This window comes from Tachysurus fulvidraco, chromosome 17 (genome assembly GCF_022655615.1).
Source record: "Tachysurus fulvidraco isolate hzauxx_2018 chromosome 17, HZAU_PFXX_2.0, whole genome shotgun sequence".
Taxonomy (NCBI): domain Eukaryota; kingdom Metazoa; phylum Chordata; class Actinopteri; order Siluriformes; family Bagridae; genus Tachysurus; species Tachysurus fulvidraco.
The window spans coordinates 13,870,089-13,896,844 of record NC_062534.1 but is presented as its reverse complement, the minus strand read 5'-3'; the positions used below and the strand labels follow the sequence as shown (position 1 = coordinate 13,896,844).

Below are 26,756 nucleotides of genomic sequence, written 5' to 3'. Positions count from 1 at the left end.
ACACGTGAGGTGTTCATTTACTGAATCAGTAAACTACAGTAGGACAGTTTGATATGGTGGGACAAAATCCTTAGAAAACTATCGTCAGTGATGCTGTTTGTGAAAATTAATCAACACCAGTCGTTTTCTAAAATTTCACATTAATATATAATAATATAAACAAATTATAAATATAACATAATATAAGTATTTAAATTTTGATATATTTGAGTACTGTTTGAATACGTTCTGAAAAAAATATTGTATGCATATATAAGTATATGTTATATGCGGTTATATTATTTTGACTGACGTACATGATAACCAATCTACATTTAGAGTTACGGGCAATAAATTGGCTGTTTGTCCAATGGGATTGGAGACAGTGCAGCGATGCCACGCAGGCATTTTTTATCAGCCAATAACAGAGCAGGTGGGCGGGTTCAGAGACGTCTTCGTAGCTGTAAGTACAACTTTGCTTCCTAAGTTCTTCCTTTTTGTAACATTAAGGTAGCTGAAATTTTTAGCATTATTTGAGTCCATTTCGGTCCATTTCATTACATGCTTTGACTGTAGTTTATAGTCATTGTCATCTCTGAAAGCTTATTTGCTGTCAGTGTGTCTAACCTCATTGCTAGCTAGATAGCACAGTATTAAGGCAGAAATGGAGGATAGACTTCCATTACATTAGCTAACTGACACAGATGTTTGGATTATAGGTTTATGTACATTGTTTCTTTTTTGTCTGGTCGGTCTAGATAGGTAATTATCCTGTTTTCTTGTGTGCAGGAGGAGAAACAATGGCCCAACAGCATCATGGTTACCGGGCTAGTAAGTATGAGAACTTTGCAGTCAAGCTGCCGTGTTTTCTCTTGTTTACTCTGCATTTTATCTGAATATAATAATATTAATACGCCAGATTTGTCATCGGTTGCCTCTTACAGATCATCTGGATAATTTTATAAATTTTGAATTACACTCGGACTTGTTGATCAAATCAGGATGAAAAGTGAAAACAAATGCTGTTTACATCCCCGTATCATTTTTACATACTGTTACAGTGACATGTTGACCAATGCCTTTCTAACCATGTTGTTATTATTATTATTAGTAGTAGTAGTAGTAGTAGTAGTAGTATTAGTATTATTAATAAGTTGTGGCGATTTGTATTTAATCTCTGTAATGGTGTATTGCCTCACACAGCCAAACAGAGAGCTCGTACAGCTCCTCCAGGAGATCCCCTTCTTTTTGAGGACACCAGTTCTGGGGTCCCACCCATTAACCACCAGAGCTACTATGAATCTGGTTATAACATGAACCCCGGTATATCTGGTGGCCAAGGGGCTGGTGGAGTGAATAACATCTTTGCAGATCCAATGGCCAATGCAGCTATGATGTATGGGTCCTCACTTGCAAACCAAGGCAAAGATATAGTAAACAAAGAGGTGAGCTGTTGAGATGATGCATTACATTGCACAGTTCTTTTCTTTTGAGGGATTGATCAAAACTGACTGTTTCTTTCTTCTTGCTGTGTTACAGATCAGTCGATTTATGTCTGTGAACAAGCTGAAGTATTTCTTTGCAGTTGACAGCAAATATGTCATAAAGAAGTTATTGCTTCTTTTGTTCCCCTATACACATCAGGTAAAAAGGGGACCGGGGGGATTGTTGCATTCAGTGGTACTTTAAAATACTTGCATTGTGGTGGTCATTTTAGCATAATTTTAGAAAAGGTTTTGTTAACAATGTGTTTAATGGACCTGATATGTGAACACCCTAGACAGGTTTTCTCTCAGATCAGTGTTGATCTATGTAAATGGCATGAACCCGTTGTCTGAACAGGAATACAGCACTGTAACGCTGTCTTTCTCCTAATCTACTCTGATATCATCAGGACTGGGAAGTTCGGTACCACAGGGACTCTCCACTCCCTCCTCGCCATGATGTCAATGCTCCAGATCTTTACATACCAAGTAAAAATTCAGCATTTCATATTCATTCTGTATAAAGTGTAGTCCTGTATATAAAAATCCAGTAGGTGATCTCACATGTTGAATTTTCTGGTGAGAAATTGATTTGTAACTAGCCATCATTAATCACAGTGCAACAAATAAGGTCATACTGTGAAATGCTTCCTGGTGCATGTTAGTCCTATATCCACCATTTTTCCTTTTTTTTTTTTTTTTTACACTGGGATTTTACATTGTTATACAAGATATAACCATTTGATTTTTATTTTTCAAATTTATGCTATATGGAGCAGTGTATTACTTGCTTATTGCTTGGTTTGCATATTAAAAGTGGTTAATCTTCTTTTTTTTTTGTAGCAATGGCATTCATCACCTATATTTTGCTGGCAGGAATGGCTTTAGGAATCCAGAAACGGTGAGTTCTGAAATTCATTAATGTTATACATCTAGATCTTCACATTAATAATGTGCACATTTAATGTTACGAGTGTTAGATTGTTTATTGTCTTCATTGTTATGTCTGTACATGATCTAACTCAGGTTTTGTTTGCGTTATATGGTTGCTAGCTTCAGCCCGGAGGTCCTTGGTTTGTGTGCAAGCACTGCTCTGGTTTGGGTCATCATTGAGGTTCTTGTAATGTTGCTGAGTCTGTACCTGCTCACAGTGCATACTGATCTTTCAACCTTCGACCTTGTTGCCTACAGTGGATACAAATATGTTGGGTGGGTTTTCTCTACTACCTCCCAGCTGTTCCTAATGACATCCTAAATTTTATAATCATGCAGTTTTCATTCAGTATCAATCACACTTATTGATTTTATATATATATATATATATATATAATGTGTGTGTGTGTGCATTTTTTTTTTTTCCCAGAATGATCTTCACTGTTCTTTGTGGACTTCTGTTTGGCAGTGATGGTTACTTTGTTGCTCTCGCCTGGTGCTCATGTGCCCTCATGTTTTTCATCGTGAGTACTAGGAGAGATTTAGAAATGAAGTATACACACTATATAAATGAAATATAATAAATTAAGTATACACACTATGGCCAAAGGTTTGATGACACCTGACCATCACAAATATATGTTCTTTAGAAAAATACCATTCTAGATATAGCTTAACATTTGCTGTTATAGTCGCATACACCATCTATGAATGTTTTCTACTAGACATTGAAGCATGGTAGTAAGGATCTACCCATTCAGTCTCAAGAGCCTTAATGATGGCCACAGTTTGGGGAAGGCAAACAAATGTGATTGTCATTATTCACAAACCTTTGGCTACATGGTATAAGCTTTACTGGCCATTCTGCAACCCAAATCGGAGGTGTGTTGTTTAGCTCATTTACATGTAACTTCTGTATAATTAAACAAGTTATTGAGTTATGCATCAGTTTGTAAGTGTTAAAGTGCTCTGCAGATTTAACATCTATTTCTGTTTTGAACAACATTTTTATGCTTCCTCAAAATGAAGCTAATAATTAGCTGATTAATTTGAAATGATAATTGTGAAGAAGCATCTAATAGTGTGACTAGGTGCATGAGTCACTACGTCGGAAAAGCAACCAATCATGTATTTAAACTTTAAGGTCAAGTCGTCGCAAAGTTCAATGGCCAAATTTCTTGCCAAGTTGTTCCTGTAGCAAGAACCACTGTGTGTGTCTTACCAGTGGGGAAAAATAGTGTGACATTAGTGCTGGCTAGAGCTGGGCGATATGTCCTATAAATTGAATCTCCGATTTTTGAGACAAAATTAGATTTTTAGACCAGAGACTCTAGGATAGATTTTTTTATTATTTTTTTAAGCTCACAGTGCCACACATGCCTCCCATTCAACTACGCGGTTCTGTTTGAAGAAGCCATGCCTCTCTTGGAAACAAGCTCTTTGGTTTTGTCAGAGCATGCTGCGATGTTGTATTTCCCATGTGTGAATCACGGGATGGGGGTGGGGGGTGTTTTGGGGGTAAATCGTTTTTCGTTTTTCAACATCGACATAAACCACAAATTCTATGAAAATTAACGATTAATTGTTTCTTATTTTTTCCAAATTGCACTTGGCTTAAAATGTAAATATAGATTTTAAGCATGTCAAATTCAAATATCAAGAAATTTCATCATGGCTTGACACATGCTTTTCTACAGCACAGAAAGTATTCTAATGTGCAAGCTTCTTATACTGTGCATTTTGTTGATATTAAACTGCAGCATCTTGGTCTATCAGCACTATAGTTGCATAATGCTACATTCACACATACTATGACTTACCGTTGCCGGAGACTATTTAAATGAGAGCTGGTGACATTGAGCTACAGAGTGACCGTTAACGACTAGATGTGGGTGGGTCCAAGCATAACTCCATGCAAATATGGAGTGACTCAGTGCAGCCACTACCAACGAGAGTGAAGACTATGAAATTTAAAATTAAAATTCTTAACAAGTGCACTAATGATGTAATTGTCCTCAGGTCCGTTCTCTCAAAATGAAGATCCTTTCTTCGCTGTCTTCAGATGCAATAGGTGTAGGAGTGAGCACCAAACCCCGTCTTGGCATGTACATCACCGTGGCTTCTGCTGTCTTTCAGCCAATCATTATCTACTGGCTGACTGCTCATTTGGTCAGATGACCAGGCAGAAAGATTCACATATAGGAAAAGAACTTTAAAACAAAACAGTACAGTACAGCAAAACAGTGACTGTTGTCTAAAAAAAAAATCATGACTCCATAGCTTTGCCATTTCTACCTGGACACATGGCCTGCCAGTAATCATAATTTTCCCTGGGTTTAGGAACATGCCATGGATTTATTATTATTATTGAAACTGTCGTCTTTTGAAAAGATTTCCAGAAATTTCTTTCATTTTTTCAGTTTCAGAATTTTACATTTTAAGTATTAATTAATTGTTTTTTTTTCTGACTTCTAAATGTTAAGGAACAAAATATCACTTCTCATTCAAGCTGAATTGTTCAGTTTACCCGGTGTCTCTTAAGCCCAGCGTGATTTTGTGTGGTATAGTATAATTGTGTTAAACACACACTCAGCTGAGCCAATGTGCCCTTTTTTTATTTATCTGTGCATGAACAACAGTGCTTTTTCTTACAGTTGAATAAATGGTCAGATAAATTTTAATTAGCTTTGTTTATGCATCAATTTTCTATTTTATTTATTTATTTATTTAGTTGTTTTTTTTTAGGCCATTGTACACTCCACACCATATAATACAGAGCTCTGAAGACGAATAGTAGAAGACTGCTTTATGAATATCTATTTATATCTTTATGTATTTGATGATATCTAAACTGATTCTTATCAAACATCCCACAGAGTACTATGTATTAAAATACCTTCTCTTTGTATTATGTATACTGTTATACAGATGTTCTTGAAAAACCTGTGGCCCCTTTACAAACTTCATACTAAATTGGACAATGTCAGTATAGCACAGTTCTGAAGGTGTCCTTTAGTTTGCATGGCTATGTATAAAAGGACAGAATCTAAATGGATATAGAGATTGTTTAATATGAACCTTTAATACAATAATTTAAAACAAATACTGTACACTTATGTTATGTGTACTTCACAATATTCACTATTCAAAATAATCACTATTTTGTTAGGTTATGTTAAAGTAGGATTTTACAAAAGTAATTTATCTGTCATTCTTGGATATAGTCCAAAAGTACAAAAATAGGGGTAGTTAACATAAGGCATTTCTATAATACAGATATGTATTTTTTTTATTTTATTTAATATTTAGGAAAAACATAATTTTTCATATATGGGGAAAAATAATAAAAAATATGTTTTTATGTGTTTATATATGTATATATATGAATGAGAATGAAGAAAAAGTTCAGAATTTGAGCTTTCATTTCTAATATTTACATCAACACTTTTTTTAAGTGATCTTAGAATTTGTGACTGATTTCTTGATGCTCAAGTGTGTCCCATTAGAACGATAAACGATAATGGTAAAGAATGATGGTTTTCATGCCCTAGTGAAGACTGCAGCTGTTGTTTCAAAGAATAAACCAACATGTACAGCTGTTTATGGAAGAATAGCAAATAATATTAAAGTTGAGAGGAGGTAAACAAGCATTGAGCATAGCTTTACAATTTGTCATACTTTGAGAAAAAGAAAGAAACCACTGGTGTACTTACAACCAGACATGGGACAGTTTGGACAAAGAAAACAAAAGCATTTGATGGGGAAAAAATTTTGAAAACTTAAGAATAGCTCAGAAACAACAATCAGTGACATCACCAACAACGTCTGCAGGGCAGGTTTGAAGGCATAACAATCCACCATTCAAAGACAAAGACTTTGAGAGTAGAAATATATAAGACGAAATATATAAGATACATTCCACTCATCAGCAGTAAGATTTAAAAGGCCAGCTATGGGATTTACAAAGAAATACAGAGTTGAGCCTCTACTAAAGTGATGGAAGGGCCAAAGTGTGGAAAAGAAAGGTTCTGTTCATGATCCAAAACATAAATCAGGAAATGAAAGCTGATTTGAAATGAATTCATCTTTTGATATAAAACCCAAATGTGTACAGTGTACAGCAAAAAACAAAATAACTGGATTCGCAGTTTTAATACTTTCATTGGATACTGTATGTATTTTGAGGGTGTACAATTACAGAATGTAATCCCTCTCTATTCCACTGACAGAGTGTAATGTTATGAAGTTATTTCTGAACTATTCTCAGCACAGTGACATAAACAGTGTTGCTAAGATTTGAAAGTGCTGGGTTTAAAAGGACATATGATATATAATATAATATAATGTGATTAATATAATATAATATAATAACAAGGTCAAAGGTGTCCAATCCTACCGAGAAAGTGTGGCCATTGTCGCAGTTTTCATTCAAAAAATCCACAACAGTTTAACCAGGTGGACTCAGGTGTATCTCCTGCTTGATTGGAATGAAAACCTGCACACCCTGATACACCCTAGGGAGTATTGTGGTCATGAAATGGATTATGAATGAATTGTGGATGAATTATATATGATTAACACAAATTTTAAACGGAAAAGGAAGCTATAATTTCCGTCTGTATACATAGGAGTGTACAAAGTGCTTAACTGATACTACCAGCACAACACCCGCCAACATACCATTAACATATGTCATTGATATGCTGAGAATGGTCCACACCCAAATGATATCTGATTAGCATTGGTCCTATATACAGTCTGCCCTGTTTCATTCATGGATAAGGGAGAGGAGAGCTAACAAACTGCATTGCAGCAGATGGGCAGCAGACAGTAATTGTATACTAGAATGTTCACCTGTAATGTAGGTGTACCTGATGGCAAAGCCAATGACTGTGCCTTATCATTCAAAAATTGTGTAGTAAAATTAAAAAAATAAAATAAAACACTACATGAATTAGCTCTGATTTCCTGATTTCCCAGTCACCAACTAATGTTAGGATTCCGACTACCCACTTCAAAGTTCAACTGTTCCACCAAGAATGTATCTTTCCTTGCCACTGAAAGTCATCTATTAAACCCTGAGTGTCTATCTTTTATATGGTAAGCTAACTGTATCTGTCCATGTAAAAGATACTTTAGGTACAGATGATACCTTTGAGTATGCGCCAGTGACAAGAAAACAGAGTATATTCTGCGAATGTATGCAGATTGATTTGTAGCCATGCAAAAACTGGGGAAAAAAAAGCTTTGAACGAAAACTGCACTTAGCCACGCTCTGGCTAAATAGCTGCTTGTCTCTTTAAGGATGGTCTCGCGCTTGAGGCGCGCGGTCTGCAAAGCGTCTTTTTGGTTTCCTAGGTAACTTGGGAAAGGAGAGGACGCGGACAGGACAGTTAGGGGATATTTTTTTTGATGATTTGCTGTTTCCTAGGGAACGTGGGGAAGGAGAGGACGCGGACAGGACCTTCAGGGGATATATTTTGATAATTTGCTGTTTCCTAGGTAATAAAGGAAAACAGAGGACTCGGGACAGGACCGTGAGTTTATATTTTTGATGATTTGCTGTTTTTTTGGTTAAAATTTGTGCAAAATTCCTTTTTTTGCCCCAACTTTTTTCGCAAAGAAGTAGGCATATTAAATTCTGAGTGAAAGTAGTCTGTGAGGTAAGTTTCTCTTACCTGTCGCTATTTATTCCTCACATGAATGGCTCTTGAGTGCATAATTGTTCCCACCGTAACTTAATATTCTAGCGCCATTTTGTCAGGTAAATGTGCCATGTGCTTTCACTATTATAACTAAAAAGGTAATGTGGTGTAATAAATACTTTTACAAATATTTCTCTCTTGTAAATGAAGTATTTTTTTTTAATTATTTGTAATATTATGACTCTGCCTCCCCTCCCCCGCATTGCTCTCTGGTAGACTGCACTTGGAAGTGTGTGTGTGTATGTGTGTGTGTGTGTGTGTGTGTGTATGAGAGAGAGAGAGAGAGAGAGAGAGAGAGAGTTTGGTTTACTAGTTTGCTCAATTATTTACCAACTTGCAGAATAGTTTTGTGCAGGACAGCTAGACCTTGTTATAACATTTTCAAAGATTTTTGAGACCTATACAGTACAGTGCAACCTATATATATATATATATATATATATATATATATATATATATATATATATATATATATATATATAAAACGTGCAGTAATAATGTTTATCTTATTTGGAATTTACCTTGTGTTGCTTTATCTGCATCTTTGAATGAATTTAATACCTCTTTGGTTTGTGTTCTTACAGTCCAGAAACTGAATGTGTGTACATGTGCCTTGGAGCTGGGAGTCAGATGGAGAACCACACACACACACTGCCATCCCTTTCCCCCATCCATTCCTCCACAAACCCTTCTAAAGCACCTTCCCTTTCTCAATCTCTTCCCCAGTCCTATGCTACAGTACCTGCCTCGATTCAACTCTCTCCACCTTCTCTGCCCCAGTCCTCTTCTTCTCTCCTCCTTCAGTCATCAGGAGGGCTTAAGTCACACTGCCTCAGTCTCTCAACTTCATCAGATCAGAATGACTTGACCTGCCTCAACTGGCTGCATCAAAGAAACATACTGCCTCTGTCCAAAATGCCCCCACTGCCTCAATTTGAAATGCCCCCTATCTCAAATCTACCATCTTCCCCAGGCAAGCCTCCATACTCTTTCAGCAGTCTCATCTTTATGGCCATTGAAGACGCACCAGAAAAAAGGCTTCCTGTAAGAGGGATCTATGAGTGGATAGTCAACAACTTTCCCTACTACAGGACAGCCCCAAGTGGCTGGAGAAATTCGGTGCGACATAACCTGTCCCTGAGCAAGAGCTTTTGCAAGATACAGAGGGACAAGGGTCAAGTGTGTCTCTTTCCATGACTTTAGTTTTAGTTCACAAAATTTGGATGTTGTGCTCATGCTGAACATCAGTACTTCAGTGTTTTAACAATGATATCTGTGCTTTTAATCACAGTCCATTGGAAAGGGGTCACTGTGGTGTGTTTGCCCAGAATATCGGCCCGCTCTTTTAGAGATGCTCAAGAAAACCCATTACTTTCACAGCAATGACAGCAGTTTGCTGAATAATTCTGTTTTGTGAGTACTTTTTTAAAATATACACAGATGTATTCTAATCCTTAGATATTGCATATAAATTAAGGTTTTACATTGATGGAGGAAGGAAATATCGTTGGGATTAATTTTATCACTTTTTTTAACAGGTTGGAGGCTGTTGATAATGGCCAGACTGCTATATGTGACACTATAGCAATTTCAGGTTAAGAGATTTTATTTGTAATTACAAAACATAAAAAGAAATGGAAAACATTTACTAATTTGGTTCTCTATGTACCTGCATGTGGGGTTGTGAAGTTTCCCTGAATCTTTCCCACATATGTAGAACTGTTTCCTCATTCTTGCAAAACACAACAACAAGGAATTACCCTGGCAACCTATAGGCCTCTTTATATCCGTCTTTTTAGCTCAGGCTTTAAGCCTGTGTCTGTGTTTTTATACTCCATTTGGCTAGGCACTTCTTAATAGAAATAAATGACTAGATAGATGTTATAGTATGGAATGTTGCATATCTTCCTTCAGGATTGACTTTAACATATGGGAGCAAAAGTAAAAATGAATAGACACTGTTCCATAAATTGGAATGCTTATGGAAATCAAAGCTTTACATATTTTTTTTTGTACCATTTCCCTGTACATAAATAGATCACTGTATAAATCACCTTTTCGGTTGTGTATTACAGACTTAGACTCAGATAACCCAACCCTGTCCTCAAGTGCACCATGCTCTTTGATCCCAGAGCATGAGGAGCTGGTGGCCATACAGTCTGTAGAGCTTACAGAAGAGGCTGAGTCGGAGAAAGACCCACTGGGAGACAGCGGCTACATCGAATTCCACTATTATCAGTGTGAACGATACCAATACCTGGTGCTGCCTGGGAACAGTGACCTGGACCTGGAAACAGTTGAGATCCTCCAACTTGATGCAGAGGCACAAGAAGCTGCAGGATCGCTGCTTGATTTAGCAGGAGGAAACCACTGATACTCTGATACATATTCATGTATAAAGCCATACAGGTCATGTATAGAGTATGTATTATACATTTTCCAGAGTGGAAAATTGTGCTGGAATGAGATTAAAAGAAGGGGGGGGGGGGGGCTTTTTATGTACAGCTTTCATGCATTGCAGTTTTGCACAATTTGTGCAAAAACAAACAAACAAAAGAAATCTGACATTCGATAGGCAACTGAACTATACCAGTCTTGGACTTATTCTTAAACTAGGATAGACACTTGCCACCCAGAATTAAGAATTTAAAGCACAAACCACTTTTAAAACAAACAATACCGTGGTTGATAAACACATTTATCAGGCAGCACTTTTTATAGCCAGATAAGATGTATACTATGAAGATATAGTTTAATAATATAAGCACTGGGTTGCAAGTTTATTAAGTACACCTTCCTTGTTGCTATGCTTATTACTAGGTAACCGTATCATTAAGGTCACAGGTGTACAGTTACTGGTGTAGCAGAAAGTGACCATCACATGACCATTGCTGACCAGATATAATTTAAAAGAGGGACCATTTTCAGAACTTGTCCAAATAATATCTAATTAATTATGGTCTTAACATGCTCCTTTTTCCAATAATGAATTGGAAAGACAGCAACTAACAAACTGAAAGGTTTCCATTGATAGCTATCAGTTTGACTGCCATTGGATAACTGCACTTACATGCTGGGTGTACCTAATAAACTTTTAAGTATAAGAATGAATATTCTTTTTTCAAAGGTGTAAATTACATTAATGATATGGAAAACTGCCAGCTAAAAAGCCTTGTAAATAGGTTGTGCATCCACAGTGTAATATTCTTTTTTCCACTGTTTATTATTAACACTGTAATGTCAATGTGTTTTAAAAGTTCCACTTTCTGTCATAATTAGTGCACCATATTTTATTCTGTTCATTTAAATAGGTTAATTTGTTTAGTGGAATGATTAGTAACTTTAATCAAAATGCCTCCAGCCTTTCTTTTTATGTAAGGCACTTGTCAATAAACGTCTGCAGTGATTACCTTTGCTGTGCCTAGTTTACTGGATTCAGCTCCATATTTAAGATGAACACACATGGTTTGTTGTTGGCTTAGCTTGTTTCAGCACTACTTGGTGTTTATTCCTTAAATGACTCACTGCCCAAATGTCTAGATACTTTACTTAGAAAGTCGGACCACACCCACATCCCCCCTTCCCCCGAAAGAATAATACTACAATTAACCTCTGAACCTGTTGGTCAAAATGAGTAACAAATATTGACATCCTCGGTTCTTTATCAATCGTTTCGATCCGGTGTAGGCTGTTGTTTTATTAGAAGTGCATGCCGGGAATTGTAGTTTTTAATGTCGTCATTTCCGCACTGTGGGCAGCCTGGGACTGACAATCTAACTACAACTCCCATGTAGCATGTCGGTATGGGCGATACAACTCAGGGGAAAAAGTTGTCTAATTGTTTCCAGACTACGGTAGACGCTGCCTTCTCAAACTGAAGCTAATAACCTAACAGAAATAGAGGTAAGGTAGATTAATCAGTTTTAGTGTAAGTGTCTACATCTTACTTCTGATAAATAGTTCCTCAAGCTTCGTCTTCTGTTAAACGAGATTGCAACGCATCAGTACATAACTAACTAAAAGTTACTTTTAAGCTTAGCCTTTTTTTTTAAATCAACTTTAATGCCGTTCATAATATTTTTCTACATTTTCTACATGTTAGATAAGAAAAATAACAACGTCTTTGCTAATTGTTAACTGTTTCTTGTCCCTCGAGGATTTTAACTGAATATTAGCAAATATACTTTCTTGTAGCAAACATTAGCACCATTATAGTTTTGAGTTTTCGTGACTTTTGTTATTTAGTAGTGAAAGTAAAGGCTCCAAAGCTCCTCTTATGTAAATTTGACACGTTGCTTTTAGTTTGGACCAACAGCTTCACTGTGAAGTCGGTGTATAATTTGGCGTATTTTCATTGACACTACAAAATATTTTTCCAATTTATTCGCACAAAATGGTTGGCGTGAAAGCGTGTTTTACTTTGTTGGAGCCATACACGTGTTTGATGATAACGCAGTTTGATGGACGTGTTAAGGAGCAAGTGTTTTTCTCCTGTGTTATGTCATGTCAGAGCTCCACAGAAAGAACTGCAGATTCACCAGTGAGAAATGTGCGGCATGTCGTCGCTTGTGTTTTCATGCAGGCCACCACACCTCAAACCACTACTGTATTCGCTTTAGATAAAATAAATATCCACAGATGCTGGTTGGGCTGCATTTCTAGTTGTAAAAGAAAAAAAAAAAAATCAGTCAACATCATCTTCTGACTGCTACAGTGATACTAATGCAGTAACATTTTAAGTAGCTTCTTTCAAATTATTGCTTGAAACTGGTGATGAGACTCGTTGGCCTACAGGCAAAGGGTGGCCAAGATGGTAAAAACAAAGGCTTTCTTTCACAGGGATGTAGATCTGTAAGTGGGGTAGAGCATGGTTTTAATCTCTCGTTAAAAAAAATTCTTTTGCATTACACGTTTCCAGAATATCTCTCTCTCTCTCTCTCGCTCTCTCTCTCCCCCGCTTTTTTTTAAATAATTCTAAACAGAAAGTTCTTGACTTGTGATACTATCAAGCCGCTAGTCTTGGCAAACATGATTCAAGTCAGAAACAGTGATAATATTTTAAGTTTGTATTTACTAAGAGAAGTATTTACAAAGCCTAACTGTTTACATGTTCTCTGCAGCATAGTTGCAACAGCAGAGAACCAAAGATGGCCACTAAACCTTGTGCGGTCCAAATTGTGACCGTCAATAAGGAAGATCACTCCTTTGGTTTGGAAACAAAAGCACTGGAACAGATACTCTTAGCACCTACGGTTCGAGATCTGGAGGTTGTGGTGCTGTCTGTTGCGGGTGCTTTTCGCAAGGGGAAGAGCTTTCTTCTGGACTTCATGCTTCGATACATGAACAGGAAGGTCAGTCACCTACCATTACAAATGTGCAAATCACTGTTACCTGCATAATGGATTATTTTCAAATAATTCAAGTTCAGGTGGTGTGATACCAACCTCAAATAGATTATTTTTTTCTATTGCAACTTGCCCCCAAAAAAGTTTTATTCTTCTCATAGTACAGAAATCTTCTAGTGATTTACAAATTTAATTGAAAAAATGGAAAATTGCAGAGGACTATTTTTTTTAATTATTATTAATGAACTTTCACAGTTTTAAATTGTTTATAGTTACTGTTTAATATTTTGGGCAAGCTACACTGCTCAGCCATAATATTAAAACCACTGACAACTTTTTTTTTATCTTGTTACAATGGTGCCTGCTAAGTTGCTGATGTATTAAGCGCTATTCGGACGGGACTAGTTCTACGTGGGGACGTGGAGTAATGCAATTTTACCTCAGGATGTCTGTAATATTAATTGGCCAATTCTCATGGGACAAGACATCTCAGTAAAACTAGCAGAAGTGGGAGGGGTAACTCGCTTTACACACCAGAGTAACCACCTTGTCGTCATGTGCGTATGACGTCGCTTCCTGTTTCAAGCGCCTCCATGCTTGCAAAACGCACCAACTTTTAAACAGGAAATGACAGAATTTTACCATACATATTTACAACGGGTCTATTCGGACGGGATTAGCATTACCTGAGGTAATTTTTCCGGACCTATTTACAGAAGGTAAAAGTCGCCATAATCTTTACTGACATTGTCCGTAATGATTACCGAGATGGCACATTCGGACGGGACTAAAATCACCTAGAAGCTCTGGTAATAATTACTTTACCCCAATGTTCCCAAGTAAAACTAGTCCCGTCCGAATAGTGCTATAAGCAGCAAGTGAACAGTCAGTTCTCAGAGTTAATGGTTTAGAAGCAGAATAACTAGGCAAGCGTAAATAACTGAGCAATTCTGTTAAAGGCCAAATTGTGATGGCTAGACAGCTGAGTCAGGGCATCTCCAAACAGCATTCTTGCAGTGTGTTCCTGGTGTGCAATGGTCAGTACCTACCTGTGGTGATCCTTGGAAGGACAAAATAAATGTTAATGCTGATTATAAAAGAAAGGTGTTGGAATACACAGGGCTGTGTAACTGCAGACTGGTAAAAGTGCCCATGCTGACCCTGTTCACATCTCTCAGCTTAAATTGTACCGTGGAGCAATGGAAGGCAGGGGCTTGATGTTTTCTATTACATCATGTGGGTGGCCTGGTGTGTGCATTGCTTACATTAAGGGAATCATGGAGACTTCAAAGCACTTTTGTAAGTTGCTCTGGAGAAGGACATTTGCCAATTGCCATAAATTCTTATTAACTTGTGCTATAAAAGCTATAGAGACGTTTCATTCTCCACCCTATCTTTTGTTCTCTTTCTCTAATGATGTTAATAACACAAAGAAAAATCACAGAGAAATTACAAAGTACAAAATTCAGTTCTGGCTAGATGAAAGAAAAACAGCCTATTAATGATTATAATTTTTTGTTAGATAACACAATAATCTAATAATTATTGGCTTAAATGATGTGAAGTAATATTTTCATTTATTATAGAACAAGACATCATACTTATTCTTATTTGTATATTATTACACTTAATGGTAGTTAATAGTTTAGTTCCTCTTATCTCATGTGGTATGGCATCAGTGTTTCCCCTACCAGTGTTTTTAATCTCACTTCTTGTTACAGAAAGTTTCACCAAACAATGATTATGCCTTCTATGTTAATTATTAGTCTGGGTAATGTGGCGTGTCTGCTATACAAGTCCCAGTGTGGGTTGTTAAGAACAGGCATGTTAATATACTTGGATTTTGTACCAATCAGATATGAGAATTCAGCAGTGGTTATCGTATGATGCTGTTTTCTCTTTCTAAATCAAACTAAAAAAAATTTTGCAAGTTGTTTAGCAAGCCATCCCTCTAGTGTTCCCTAAATTCTGGAACATTTGTCAGTGAACATGCTCAAGATCCACTTAATTCAAGGTAGGAGACAATTTGACTGGATTGACGTCACCAACCACTTTCTCACTACCTACTACTTCAAACAAAACGCAACAGTTTGAGACATGGTGCTATGTGAACCATGTGTGCTTTAACATTTCTGTTTCACTACCCTTGGAATGGGGTCAGAGTTCAAAGTCCAGAATTTCCAGAAATTAGACACCACTAGTGCAGTTCTGGGTTAAAGGCTATTCCAACAGTGTCCAGAACCTGACCGCTCTCTCTTCTGATTAGTTGCACAGAATCTTCTGAGCAATTTTATATATATATGCTCACAAATCTGTAAGTTTTGAAATACTAACTGTTGAAAAAGATTTGAAATATCACAGCTGACATTTTTATATATAAAATATATATATATATGATACATATCTTGAATTGCAGACATGAGAGGATTGTCATATAACCAAACCTCAGTATGTGTGTTATGCATATACCAGGTGTCAACTTTACCTCAGGTGTATGTACAAAATAAAGTGACTTTTTTCCCACAGACCCATTCCCACAGACCCATTTTGTTTTTCCTTATGAACATGGTTGATATTACATTGCTGCATTATTAAAAAGCTGTTTAAGGGGACAAGATCATTCTCAGTTGCTTTATATATTAGATATGCCTAGTGATATAAAAGATAGGACTGTACTTTATAATTGTAAGGACAGTAAAATGTTTTAAAAGTAACTTTTCATAGTAAAAGAAGGCAACATGGAAATGGTTATGGGGAGAAAGAAAAAAATTGTTATGAATATCTGTTCATTAGAGGACAGTGTTGACCTGTTACTCAAATGCTCACCAGTTAGGCACGTAATAGATCCACACATGATGACATTACTGTGTCAGACTAGTATGAACTTTAGGAAGTTAGAGTGCTAAGCAGGCAAAGCTGATCAGACAGTAGGAATATGTGGTTACTCTAAACTGACAAAAAGATAAGGGGAAAAAATGTGAGAAAATGTTGTCGTCTTCATTTTATTTCTTCAACTGTCTATGCCTCATTGCTATACAAATGCATTTAAATTTTGTATAATTGACATTTAAATGCATAGAATGTGGCTGCTTTATTTTTCACAGGTTACAAGAAACGGTTACCTAAACAGGATATAGTTCATTTTTTATATTTTATTTTTTACTAATGGATCCTTTTAGTTTTAGCATTTATTTTTTACATATTTACACACACATTTTGTCTTCAGTATTTGTCAACTATAATGCAATAATCCACAAAAGTCATCCAGATTATGCAATAATCAAAAAACGTTATCCAGATTATGTAAAAATGTGGAATTTTATGGAAAATCTGAGGTTGATATAAATTGTGTATTACGTGTACGTCTAACCTGATGTACATGTAGCTAAATACTATGAAGTAGTTGGCAGCAAGTGAACGGTTAGTTCAAGGCTGCACTAGTGGAAAAAGGCAGCCAGTGGAGGCAGTCTAATGCTCTGGGCAATGTCCTGCTAGAAAATTTTCAGTCCTGGCATTCATGTGGATGTTACTTTGACATGCACCACCTACCAATACATTGTTGTGGACCAAGTACACCCCTTCACTACAGTTCCTACTCCAGGAAACTATGATGTAGTGTAATCCCATTAAATTTTACTTATACCATTTACTCTCCTTTTTCTGGTCCATTAGCCCGGACATGACTGGCTTGGTCAAGAGGATGAGCGCCTCACAGGATTCTCTTGGAGAGGAGGCTCAGAGCCTGAGACCACAGGCATCCAGCTGTGGAGTGAAGTCTTCACCGTGAGGAAAAGTAATGGCAATGAGGTACAGAGAGATCAGCATGGTGTGGTGTCATCTTTAAAATATTAGTCTATGCTTGTAATAAGAGTATATACAGTGACTAAATAATGAGTCTCATTACCATATTAACTATTAACTTATGAATTGTCTTTAAAGATGTGACTCATTACAGTAATTGCAGCTGTTGCTACTTTGAATCGGTGCAATAAGCAAATAGTACTGGGAATTTACCCCATTTATATAGCTGATGAAAAGTTCTCTTTTTCTGTGCCTTTCATGCAGTACTTTACTCTTAAGTGTAAACAGTATAAGCATGAACACAGTTTTAACTGTTCTTTCCTCAAGGTGGCAGTGTTGCTTATGGACACCCAGGGAGCATTTGATAACCAGTCCACAGTGAAAGACTGTGCTACAATCTTTGCCCTCAGCACCATGACCAGCTCAGTGCAGGTGAAACCATAAAAACAGTCCCTAATATTTCGTCGCTTGTATTGGGGGTGCATAGTTATTGATTTATTCATAAATGGTTGTTTTGTAGATATACAACCTTTCACAAAATATCCAAGAAGATGATTTGCAGCAGCTTCAGGTGAGTCTACTATGAAATTTATAGAAACTGTTCTGTTTGTAATTTGTTTTAGGTTTGTGCAAATGTTGTGAATTTATCCGCTGTCTAGATCATTTTAAATAATTAAAAAAAAATAAAGTTTGAGTAAAGAAAAAGTAACCATATTTAATCATAGTTAATTCATTAAAATTTGATGGATTGAGGTAACTCTAACTGCTGTTATTTTCATGCACACGCATTCCACTTACTATCCTCTTAATTAGGAAGACATGTATACCTGATCATTTAAGCAGTTAACCAATCAGCCAATCATGTGGCAGCAACACAGTGCATAAAATGTTTAAATTTTTATTTTTTATTTTTTTTTTTTTAAACCGTGGAATGGTTGTTGGTGCCAGTTGGTTGTTTTGCATCTGGGATTTTCACACATAGCAGTTTGTACAGTTTATACAAAATGGTGTAAAAAACAAACTCCTGCAGGCTGAAATACCTTCTTGTTGAGGTCAGAGGAGAATCATCAGACTGGTTTGAGCTAACAGGAAGTCTATAGCAAGCCGGGTCAGCATTCTTTACATCAGTGATGAACAGGAAAGCATCTCAGAATGCATGTGGAGCTAGAATACCAGAAATCCACATCAGGTTTTAAGTAAAAAAACTAAAATTATGTGGTTGCATAAGTGTGCACTCCTTCTTATAACTGGCGGTGTAGCTGTGTTCGGAATTAAATAATCACCTTCAAACATTCACATTAAACAGGAATCAGTAAACAACTTCCCACATAAAAGTGCCTCTGATTAACTCCAAATAAAGTTCAGCTCTTCTAGTAGGCTTTTCCTGATATTAGCCTCATTTTACAGCAAAAGTCATGGTCCAGAAAGCTTCCAAAGCATCAGAGAGATCATATTGTTAAATGTATCAGTCATGATCAGTGTACTAAAGAATTTCAAAGGCATTGGATCTATCATGGAGCACAGTGAAGACAGTCCTCATCAAATGGAGAAAATATGGTGCAACAGTGATGTTACCAAGACCTGGACATCCATTGAAAATTGCTGAAAAGATAAGAAGGAAACTGGTCAGGAAGGCTGCCAGGAGGCCTACAGTAAGATTAAAGGAACTGCAGAATTTTTTGGCAAGTATTGACTGTGTATTAAATGTAACAACCATCTCCTGTATTCATTATATGTCCGGGCTATTGTCTTACGAAAACAAAAACATCCAAGCTCGGCTAAATTTTGCAAAAGGTAGAACTTTTTGGCAATAATTCCATAAGGTATGTTTTGGCACAAAAACAACACTGCATAATTAAAGAACACCATAATCACAGTGAGGCATGGTGGTGGTAGCTTTGGTGCTGTTTTTTCTCAGCTGGAACTGGGGCCTTAATCAAGGTGGAAAATATTGACAAAATCAAGATATTGACCCCCACCCAACACAAAAAAGATTTCAGTTTGTTTTTGAGTTGTACATTAAAGCAATGGTCCCTAACCCCTCGGGCCGTGGACCGGTACCGGTCCGTGGAACAAATGGTACCGGGCCGCCCAAGGAACATTTAAATTATTTCCATTTTATTTACTGAGGTGTGTTTCTTTCTGATTTGTGCGACTTTCCATGGACGAGAGGTTAAACAGGAGCTGAGAGACGCCACTTAAAGCCGCACCAATACAGCGCATGCGCAAAATATCATGATATCTGGCCGGGTTTAGGTCACGTCTGGAGCTGAGCGGCTGCAAGCGGCAGTGGCGTTGTAGCTTTGGTGGAGAGAAGGTGTGTATCGCTCTTCTCTCTGTTCACCGGTACTTTCTCATGTTTAACAGTGCTTGGTGTACGTGTATATTGTGTTTGCTCAAATTTAACCCACAAATTAGCAAAAATGAGCACAAAACAGACATCGTTAGAAAGTTAGAAACTCTGCTGGTATTCTGGATTAAAGTCATGGCGGAATGCCCTGAGATTGCCACCACAGACTTAAATTGCTGTTGCCATTTCCGACATGCTATCTGTGTGAAGCGGGGTTTTCTGCAGTGACAGCAACCAAAACAAAACAACGGAATAAACTGGACATAAGCAACACACTTCGGGTGTCATTGTCTCCTATTACCCCAGATGGAACCGTCTCGTTGATTTAGCGTTGTAGTGAGTTAAAAAGGCATGTTTAAATACAATTGAATTAAAATTATTAGTTTTAATTTAATTGTATAGCCACCACCCCAGCGGGCCACGGTAAAATGATCAAACATTGACCGGTCCGCGGCGAAAAAAAGGTTGGGGACCACTGCATTAAAAGGATGTAGGTCACATTCAAGGTGGAAAATATTCTGAAATTATTTATCTTGGTCTTATTTTTTATATCACTGTAACCTGGCATTTTAACAGGGGTGTGTCAACTTCCTTTTATCCATTGTATATTCTTCCTCCCACCTCAAACAAAATTGTCCATTTCATCTATTTTTACAAGGTGTTGCCACAGAAAACAGGAGATCAGTAGTTTCTGAAATACTCAAACCAGTTCTTCTGGTACCAGCAACCATGCCTCGGTGCAGGCCATGGAGATCATGTTTTTCCTCATTCTGATGTTTGATTATAATATTTGTCTGTATTTCTTGACCCGTGTCTGTTTGATTTTAAGCATTGTGCTGCCACCACATGATTGGCTGATTAATGAATCAGCATAAGTGAGCAAGTGAACAGGTGTTCATTTTAAAGTAGACAATGATAATATATTTTAAATATAACCTGAATATTTGTTTTTGTTTCTTTCCCTGTAGCTGTTCACAGAATATGGCCGACTGGCAATGGATGAAATCTTCTTAAAGCCCTTTCAGGTAAAGGACCAGGTTTCAGGAAAATGTCAGACAGCTTTGAGAGTTGTTTTATAAATCTGTTTTATAAATCGCATTACAGGTGTGAATTTAAATAAGAAGTGTAAAATTGGTCTACAGGCAAGTATCGTTGTATACTCACTCACTCACTCATTTTCTACCGCTTATCCGAACTACCTCGGGTCACGGGGAGCCTGTGCCTATCCCAGGCGTCATCAGGCATCAAGGCAGGATACACCCTGGACGGAGTGCCAACCCATCGCAGGGCATACACACACTCTCATTCACTCACACAATCACACACTACGGACAAATTTTCCAGAGATGCCAATCAACCTACCATGCATGTCTTTGGACCGGGGGAGGAAACCGGATTACCCGGAGGAAACCCCCGAGGCACGGGGAGAACATGCAAACTCCGCACACACAAGGCGGAGGCGGGAATCGAACCCCAACCCTGGAGGTGTGAGGCGAACGTGCTACCCACTAAGCCACCGTGCGCCCCCGCCCCCAATCGTTGTAGACGTTTTAGCAATTTAATTTTGCCAGGAGTTGCTACTGAAGTAACATAAAATAAGACAGAAACTTTTTACATTTTAAAGTTGACCAATCATGGGTGTTAATTCATCACATCAGCACTCTGGGCCATAATTAATTATGTCTGCTAAATATATATGACTTATCAATTTACTAAATGTTTTTTTGCTTTTACTTGAATATTTGGTTTTGTTTGTGATCTCTGGCTTTCCTCAGTCACTCATGTTTCTGGTCAGAGACTGGAGCTTCCCCTATGAGTACAGCTATGGGTTGAAGGGAGGTGGACAGTTCTTGGATAAACGGCTCCAGGTACTGTTGATGTATTTTGTGACTGCTTTGCCAATGCTCAAAAAAAGATTTGCATCATTGAGTAGTCAAAGCAGAAATAATATGCAATATTAAACTTGTGGCTCTATGTGACAGGATACATCCATACATACATACAGTAACAACTTTACTTGTCCTTTATTCAGGTGAAGGAATCTCAACATGAGGAGCTACAAGCAGTAAGAAAGCACATTCATTCCTGTTTTACATCTATTTCCTGCTTCCTGTTACCACATCCTGGCCTAAAGGTTGCCACAAGCCCTTCATTTCAGGGACAGCTCCGTGGTTTGTACTACTGCTTTGTCATTATCTACATTCTTAAAGTCCCCATTAAATGTCGTCTTTGCCGTGATTCCATAGTTTGAAGTATTTTTTTCTGAAATGTGTAGTTAAACTGCTTGTCTCACAGCTGCCAATAGTGATTGAGATACACCACATTCCCATCAATTCTAAACAAACCTGACAGTTGTTTGGTATGTTAACTAAAGAGATTAACAAGATGATTTTATTCACTGTGACTGATGAGAGAGCCTTGACTGGCTATATAAAGATGGAATCACAGTCTAAGTTAGTTTTATATACACACATGGACAAAATTGTTGGTACCCTTCGGTCAATGAAAGAAAAACTCACAATGGTCACAGAAAAAACTTTAATCTGACAAAAGAAATAATAAATAAAAATTCTATGAATGTTAACCAATGAAAGTCAGACATTGCTTTTCAACCATGCTTCAACAGAATTATTTAAAAAAAAATTAAACTCATGGAACAGGCCTAGACAAAAAATTATGGTACCCCTAGAAAAGACTGAAAATAATGTGACCAAAGGGACATGTTAATTCAAGGTGTGTCCACTAATTAGCATCACAGGTGTCTACAATCTTGTAATCAGTCAGTGGTCCTATATATAGGGCTCCAGGGTCACTGTGTTGTCTGGTGACATGGACCAGAGGAAGCGAAGGAAAGAGTTGTCTCCAAGAGTTCCATCTCTGAAGAGCTCAAAAATGCACGAACACACTGCTTCAGATATGCTAACAAGCTATTACTTTAGCACTGAACTAACTTCCAGGAGGGAGGTGTGTATAGGTCTAGATAGCATTTGATTGGACAGTTACAAAGTGCCTGGATATTTAACATTTTCATTATTTTCTCAGAGGTTATTAAGTATAATATTAAAAGAATTATTTTTTCAGATATAGCAGTGTATCCATAACATTAAGAAATATTATGTGTCAAGCTGTTGATATGAACTTGGTGTGTATATGTATAAGACATTTGGCTTTGACATCAAAATATGAATGAGCCAACAGATTAACTCAACTTGAAAAACTTACAACACTGTCTGTGGTTTAAACCCACCCATTTTTCAAGTGATCAAAAATATTGGCACACATAACTCAGGTGTTTTTTTGATACCTGTGTGTGAACTGTTAGTTTCATTATTTAAACTATTAATAGCGTTGAATGTGTATTCTTGGTTTGAGACCTGGGTTTTATCTATGAAGACTGCATCTGTTGTTACATAGGATAATGTGTGTGTAACATGTGCAATGTGGTCTCTTGCTATTGCTACTCTTCAGCAGCCCATCTACCTCAAGGTTTGATGAGCTGTATGATGCCTTTCTGCTCACCACAGATATAGAGTGGTTATTTAAGTTACTGTAACCTTTTTTTTTTTATCTCAAACTAGTCTGACCATTTCTCCACTGCCATCACTTATCAATGTTTCCACCAACTTAACTAATATGCACTGCCTTTTTTTTTTTTTGCACCGTCCTGTCTTGCATGAAAATCGCAGATCAGCAGTTTCTGAACTACTCAAACCAGCCTGCCTCTCCCCAACCAACTTGCCATTTTCAAAGCCACTGTGACCTAAAGATCTACATCTACATAATTTTATTTATTGTAGCACTTCTACACAATTGTCAAAATGGGTAATTGTATAAATGAAAATGGGCAGCGAGTTTGTTTTGCAGCGTTTTATGACATTCTCCCAGCACTTTCAGCACAAAGGCAGAGGTCCAAGGTTTAGTTGAGGGCTGATAACACCCCTTGTTAGGTGCTTACTGATAACACCCCTGTTACAGCTTGTGTAAATTGCTGTTTTCTTCTCCTCTTAACTCTTTAGATGTGGCACCTGAGTTTAAAACTGAGCTATGCAACCTTATTCCCATGCTACTGGACCCTGAGAGACTGGCTGTGAAGGAGATCAGTGGCAACAAGGTGACATGCAGGGGCCTGCTGGAGTACTTCAAGGTGGGCACATGTACCTGGTGTTTAATGTTACATGTGTTCAGTGATAGAGTATACATTGTCATTCTCATGCATTCCGATATTTTTTCCATTTCAGTCATACATTAAAATATACCAGGGTGAAGATCTACCACACCCAATGTCTATGCTGCAGGTAATTGCTATACATGCTTTTCAACTCCTTTTGAAACTTCTTTTGAAATGTATATCTGTTTAATTATATCTAAAACAAAAGATTGAGTCATATGACCCAAATTTCAGTTGCACTCGCACTTTTCTAAGAATACAAAAAAGTACTTGTCTGTTGTCCATTTGATTGCTCATCTCCTGACTTGGTTTGAGTGAAATTTAATGAATCTGCAACCACCTGCATACTCATTCATTAAAAGTCAACCCGTGTTACCAGTTTCTGTTTACATCCCAACCACATTTTCAGAACAGTCATAAGCATTGTGTTGACTCATGCAGGCTACAGCTGAAGCTAACAATTTGGCAGCTGTGGCATCCGCTAAGGACCAGTATTACAAGAATATGGAGAAGGTTCGTATGTGACTTGGAATCACTTCACTGTGTTTGGTGTCTGTAAAAAGCATTTCCAGTAAAAATTCAGATTCACAGTATATAATTCAACTGTGACAATGCTTAATGTTATCCTATATAAAAAAAACAACTTTGATCTAAAAGACAAATCTGTACAGAAACGTATGTTTCCACCCTTCAACATATGATCTTGAACATATAAGTTGTCTTACTTTCATCTTTTTCCCCTCATGTCCTCTGCCAGGTCTGTGGTGGAGATCTGCCTTACGTGGCACCTGAGTCTCTACTGGAGAAGCATAACTTTTTCAAATCAGAGGCTCTTCATCAATTTAGCAGCATTAAGAAGATGGGTGGGAAGGACTTCTGTGCCTCATATCAGGCTCATTTAGATGAGGAGCTAAATGAACTCTGGGAGTCATTCAGCAAGCACAATGAGGTCAGAAGCAGGAACAGAAATTATTAAACTAAAATATTTTTCTGATACTTTTTAGATAATTTTTTCAAATCTTTCTCTTTTCAGTCAAAGAACCTTTTCAGTGCATTCCGCACACCAGCAGTACTCTTTGTCCTGGTTTGCCTCATGTATGTGCTCTCCGCACTTTTACTGTTCATCGGGCTGAGCAGTGTTTCATTCGCCTGTGACTGTATGCTGGGTCTGGCCATGGTAGCTATGCTCACCTGGACCTTCATTCGCTACTCTGGCCAATACCGAAATGTTGGCACTGCCATAGACCAGGCAGCCGGAGTGTTACTGGAGCAGGTAAATAGGGAAGGAGGAATAACTAAAATATCTCATTGTAAGAAGTATCCAAAGTAAACTTTTACAAATGTATTAAGTATTGGATTGAATATTATGTTTTAATACTAGTTTGACAGTGCCCTTCAACCATGCCTTTCTTTTTTGTCTAGGCCACCGGAATGTTGAATAAATCAAGAACCCATGCAATAACGCAAGGCAAAAAATCAAGATAGCTTTTTTAAGCAAATCAAAGAATCCTGCTTGAGATAAACAGCACAACATGAATTCAACCAATCATTTGACACCAAATATTGCTAACATACTTTACCAAACTTGTCAAAAATCTGTATCCTGTTGCAATGTATTTTAGCTTAAAAAGAAGCAATCAGTTTTTTTTTTCCATGACAAATGATGTACAATATTTGACCTGCTCAGTATTTGTTTATGATTGGCTAGTCTTTCATGAGAAATTTGTTTTGATATCAAATGTTTATTACAAAAAGGTCCTATGAGAATGTGCTGAATTGTTTCTTTTTTAAGAAAAATAACTTAAATTTCATCATTAGACAACTTATCAGATACAAGGTTGATTTTGCACAAGGTCTGTCCTCCTTAAAGAAGATGAAGTATTTTGTTTACATGTACTTATTTTAATATTGCCAAAGATTTTGCTCTTTATCACCTTTCAGGGCAACTTGTCATACAGGAAATGGCACTAGATATAAATGTCTTTTTTCATATTATATCATTACACAACAAGCCATGACTGTAATAAAATACACACTAGATTATAATAATTTGTTATACTGTAAAAGAAACACAACACTATAACACAGCATTGTTACTTTAGCACCTTTATGGGATTATGTATACATTCCATCTTTTCACCAAGTTTGAACTTTGCATATGATTTATACTCCTTTTGAAAGTGTTTATGTTAGCGTCTTGTCTTCTGTTTTGGGAATTAAAAATTGTATTCATCAGGGACCAGCCCAGCCAAATTGGCGAATTAAATTGCATGGTGCTTTAAAAAAAACAATCCAAATGTGGTAGGAAACCCTTTAAAACATGGGATGTGTTCCATTACTGCCACATGTTAGTTAACCAAATTACTAAGCAATGTACTCTGAGCAATGTCAGTCTGATTCAAATGGAGTTGTTTTTTTAATGGGGGGGTTGGTTGGTGGTTTTGTTGGTTGGTTAATGACAATATCACTGTTTTTCTATATCATCTCCTGTAAGTGTTATGCCATTTTACTAAATAACTGATGCACTCGCACATTTTTCTTTGTCAGGTTTGTTCTTTTCTCATCTCAAATCATCTTCCCCAGAGTTTTAATATTTGACCCTGTCTAAGTTAGCCTTAGCTGCTTCTGTTACAAAAAAAAAGTATTCACATTATATTTTACCTTAAGATTTGATATCAGCCTTATATGGGAACTTTTTTGTGTGTATTTGTTTTGTTTTCAGTGATGATCTGAGTAATGTGATCACTCTGTTTTCAATTTATTGCTCTGCCACATTCTTTATACACAATTATATGGCATCTCAGCCTCACTTATGGCCTCTGTTCTGTACAGTAGTTTTATTCATTCAGGAAATGCAAAGGACCAGCTTTAAAACTGCCAAGTGTTCTTGGTATATGAAGCGCTTTATGCATAAAACAATGTTACATTTCCTTATGCATTCCATTAATAAAAATCATGCATGTGAAAGGTCTGTGTGATATTTCATTTGTA

General features: G+C 37.1%; 3 protein-coding genes across 7 annotated transcripts; all 3 read left to right on the top strand.

Moving 5' to 3' along the window:
• Positions 1-327: 327 nt before the first annotated feature.
• yif1a (Yip1 interacting factor homolog A (S. cerevisiae)) lies at positions 328-5,077 on the top strand. Of its 2 annotated transcripts, none has more exons than XM_027135693.2 (9): positions 328-442; positions 769-810; positions 1,183-1,424; positions 1,519-1,623; positions 1,874-1,952; positions 2,307-2,364; positions 2,517-2,672; positions 2,827-2,920; positions 4,416-5,077. In XM_027135693.2, the coding sequence occupies exons 2-9, from the start codon at positions 780-782 to the stop codon at positions 4,572-4,574; spliced, it is 924 nt and encodes a 307-aa protein (XP_026991494.1). In that variant the 5' UTR covers positions 328-442; positions 769-779; the 3' UTR covers positions 4,575-5,077. The 2 variants fall into 2 exon arrangements, with proteins under 2 accessions (XP_026991494.1, XP_026991495.1); XM_027135694.2 differs by lacking the exon at positions 328-442 and adding an exon at positions 452-489.
• A 2,676-nt stretch (positions 5,078-7,753) lies between these two features.
• On the top strand, positions 7,754-11,515 carry si:ch211-145o7.3 (forkhead box protein N2). Of its 3 annotated transcripts, none has more exons than XM_047802347.1 (5): positions 7,754-7,788; positions 8,686-9,280; positions 9,393-9,514; positions 9,640-9,695; positions 10,177-11,515. In XM_047802347.1, exons 2-5 carry the CDS (start codon positions 8,708-8,710, stop codon positions 10,473-10,475), a joined length of 1,050 nt encoding a protein of 349 aa, XP_047658303.1. In that variant the 5' UTR covers positions 7,754-7,788; positions 8,686-8,707; the 3' UTR covers positions 10,476-11,515. The 3 variants fall into 3 exon arrangements, with proteins under 3 accessions (XP_047658303.1, XP_026991492.1, XP_026991493.1); XM_027135691.2 differs by lacking the exon at positions 7,754-7,788 and adding an exon at positions 7,795-7,933; XM_027135692.2 differs by lacking the exon at positions 7,754-7,788 and adding an exon at positions 7,795-8,059.
• A 332-nt stretch (positions 11,516-11,847) lies between these two features.
• Positions 11,848-26,732, top strand: atl3 (atlastin 3). Of its 2 annotated transcripts, none has more exons than XM_027135688.2 (14): positions 11,848-12,004; positions 13,222-13,452; positions 17,119-17,253; positions 17,575-17,679; positions 17,768-17,818; positions 20,566-20,622; positions 21,373-21,465; positions 21,630-21,768; positions 23,614-23,741; positions 23,836-23,892; positions 24,207-24,278; positions 24,523-24,714; positions 24,799-25,038; positions 25,188-26,732. In XM_027135688.2, the coding sequence occupies exons 2-14, from the start codon at positions 13,249-13,251 to the stop codon at positions 25,248-25,250; spliced, it is 1,536 nt and encodes a 511-aa protein (XP_026991489.1). In that variant the 5' UTR covers positions 11,848-12,004; positions 13,222-13,248; the 3' UTR covers positions 25,251-26,732. The 2 variants fall into 2 exon arrangements, with proteins under 2 accessions (XP_026991489.1, XP_026991490.1); XM_027135689.2 differs by having other exon boundaries at positions 11,863-12,004; positions 13,227-13,452.
• The last annotated feature ends 24 nt before the right edge of the window (positions 26,733-26,756 follow it).

Coding starts and splice junctions, on each gene's coding strand:
- yif1a (XM_027135693.2), top strand. CDS start 780: ATGGCCCAACAGCATCATGGTTACCGGGCTA. Junction 811..1,182: donor GCATCATGGTTACCGGGCTA/GTAAGTATGAGA, acceptor TGCCTCACACAG/CCAAACAGAGAGCTCGTACA. Junction 2,921..4,415: donor GTGCCCTCATGTTTTTCATC/GTGAGTACTAGG, acceptor AATTGTCCTCAG/GTCCGTTCTCTCAAAATGAA.
- si:ch211-145o7.3 (XM_047802347.1), top strand. CDS start 8,708: ATGTGCCTTGGAGCTGGGAGTCAGATGGAGAACCACACACACACACTG. Junction 9,515..9,639: donor TTGCTGAATAATTCTGTTTT/GTGAGTACTTTT, acceptor TTTTTTTAACAG/GTTGGAGGCTGTTGATAATG. Junction 9,696..10,176: donor TGACACTATAGCAATTTCAG/GTTAAGAGATTT, acceptor TGTGTATTACAG/ACTTAGACTCAGATAACCCA.
- atl3 (XM_027135688.2), top strand. CDS start 13,249: ATGGCCACTAAACCTTGTGCGGTCCAAATTGTGACCGTCAATAAGGAA. Junction 17,819..20,565: donor ATGATTTGCAGCAGCTTCAG/GTGAGTCTACTA, acceptor CTTTCCCTGTAG/CTGTTCACAGAATATGGCCG. Junction 21,769..23,613: donor ATTTCAGGGACAGCTCCGTG/GTTTGTACTACT, acceptor TTAACTCTTTAG/ATGTGGCACCTGAGTTTAAA.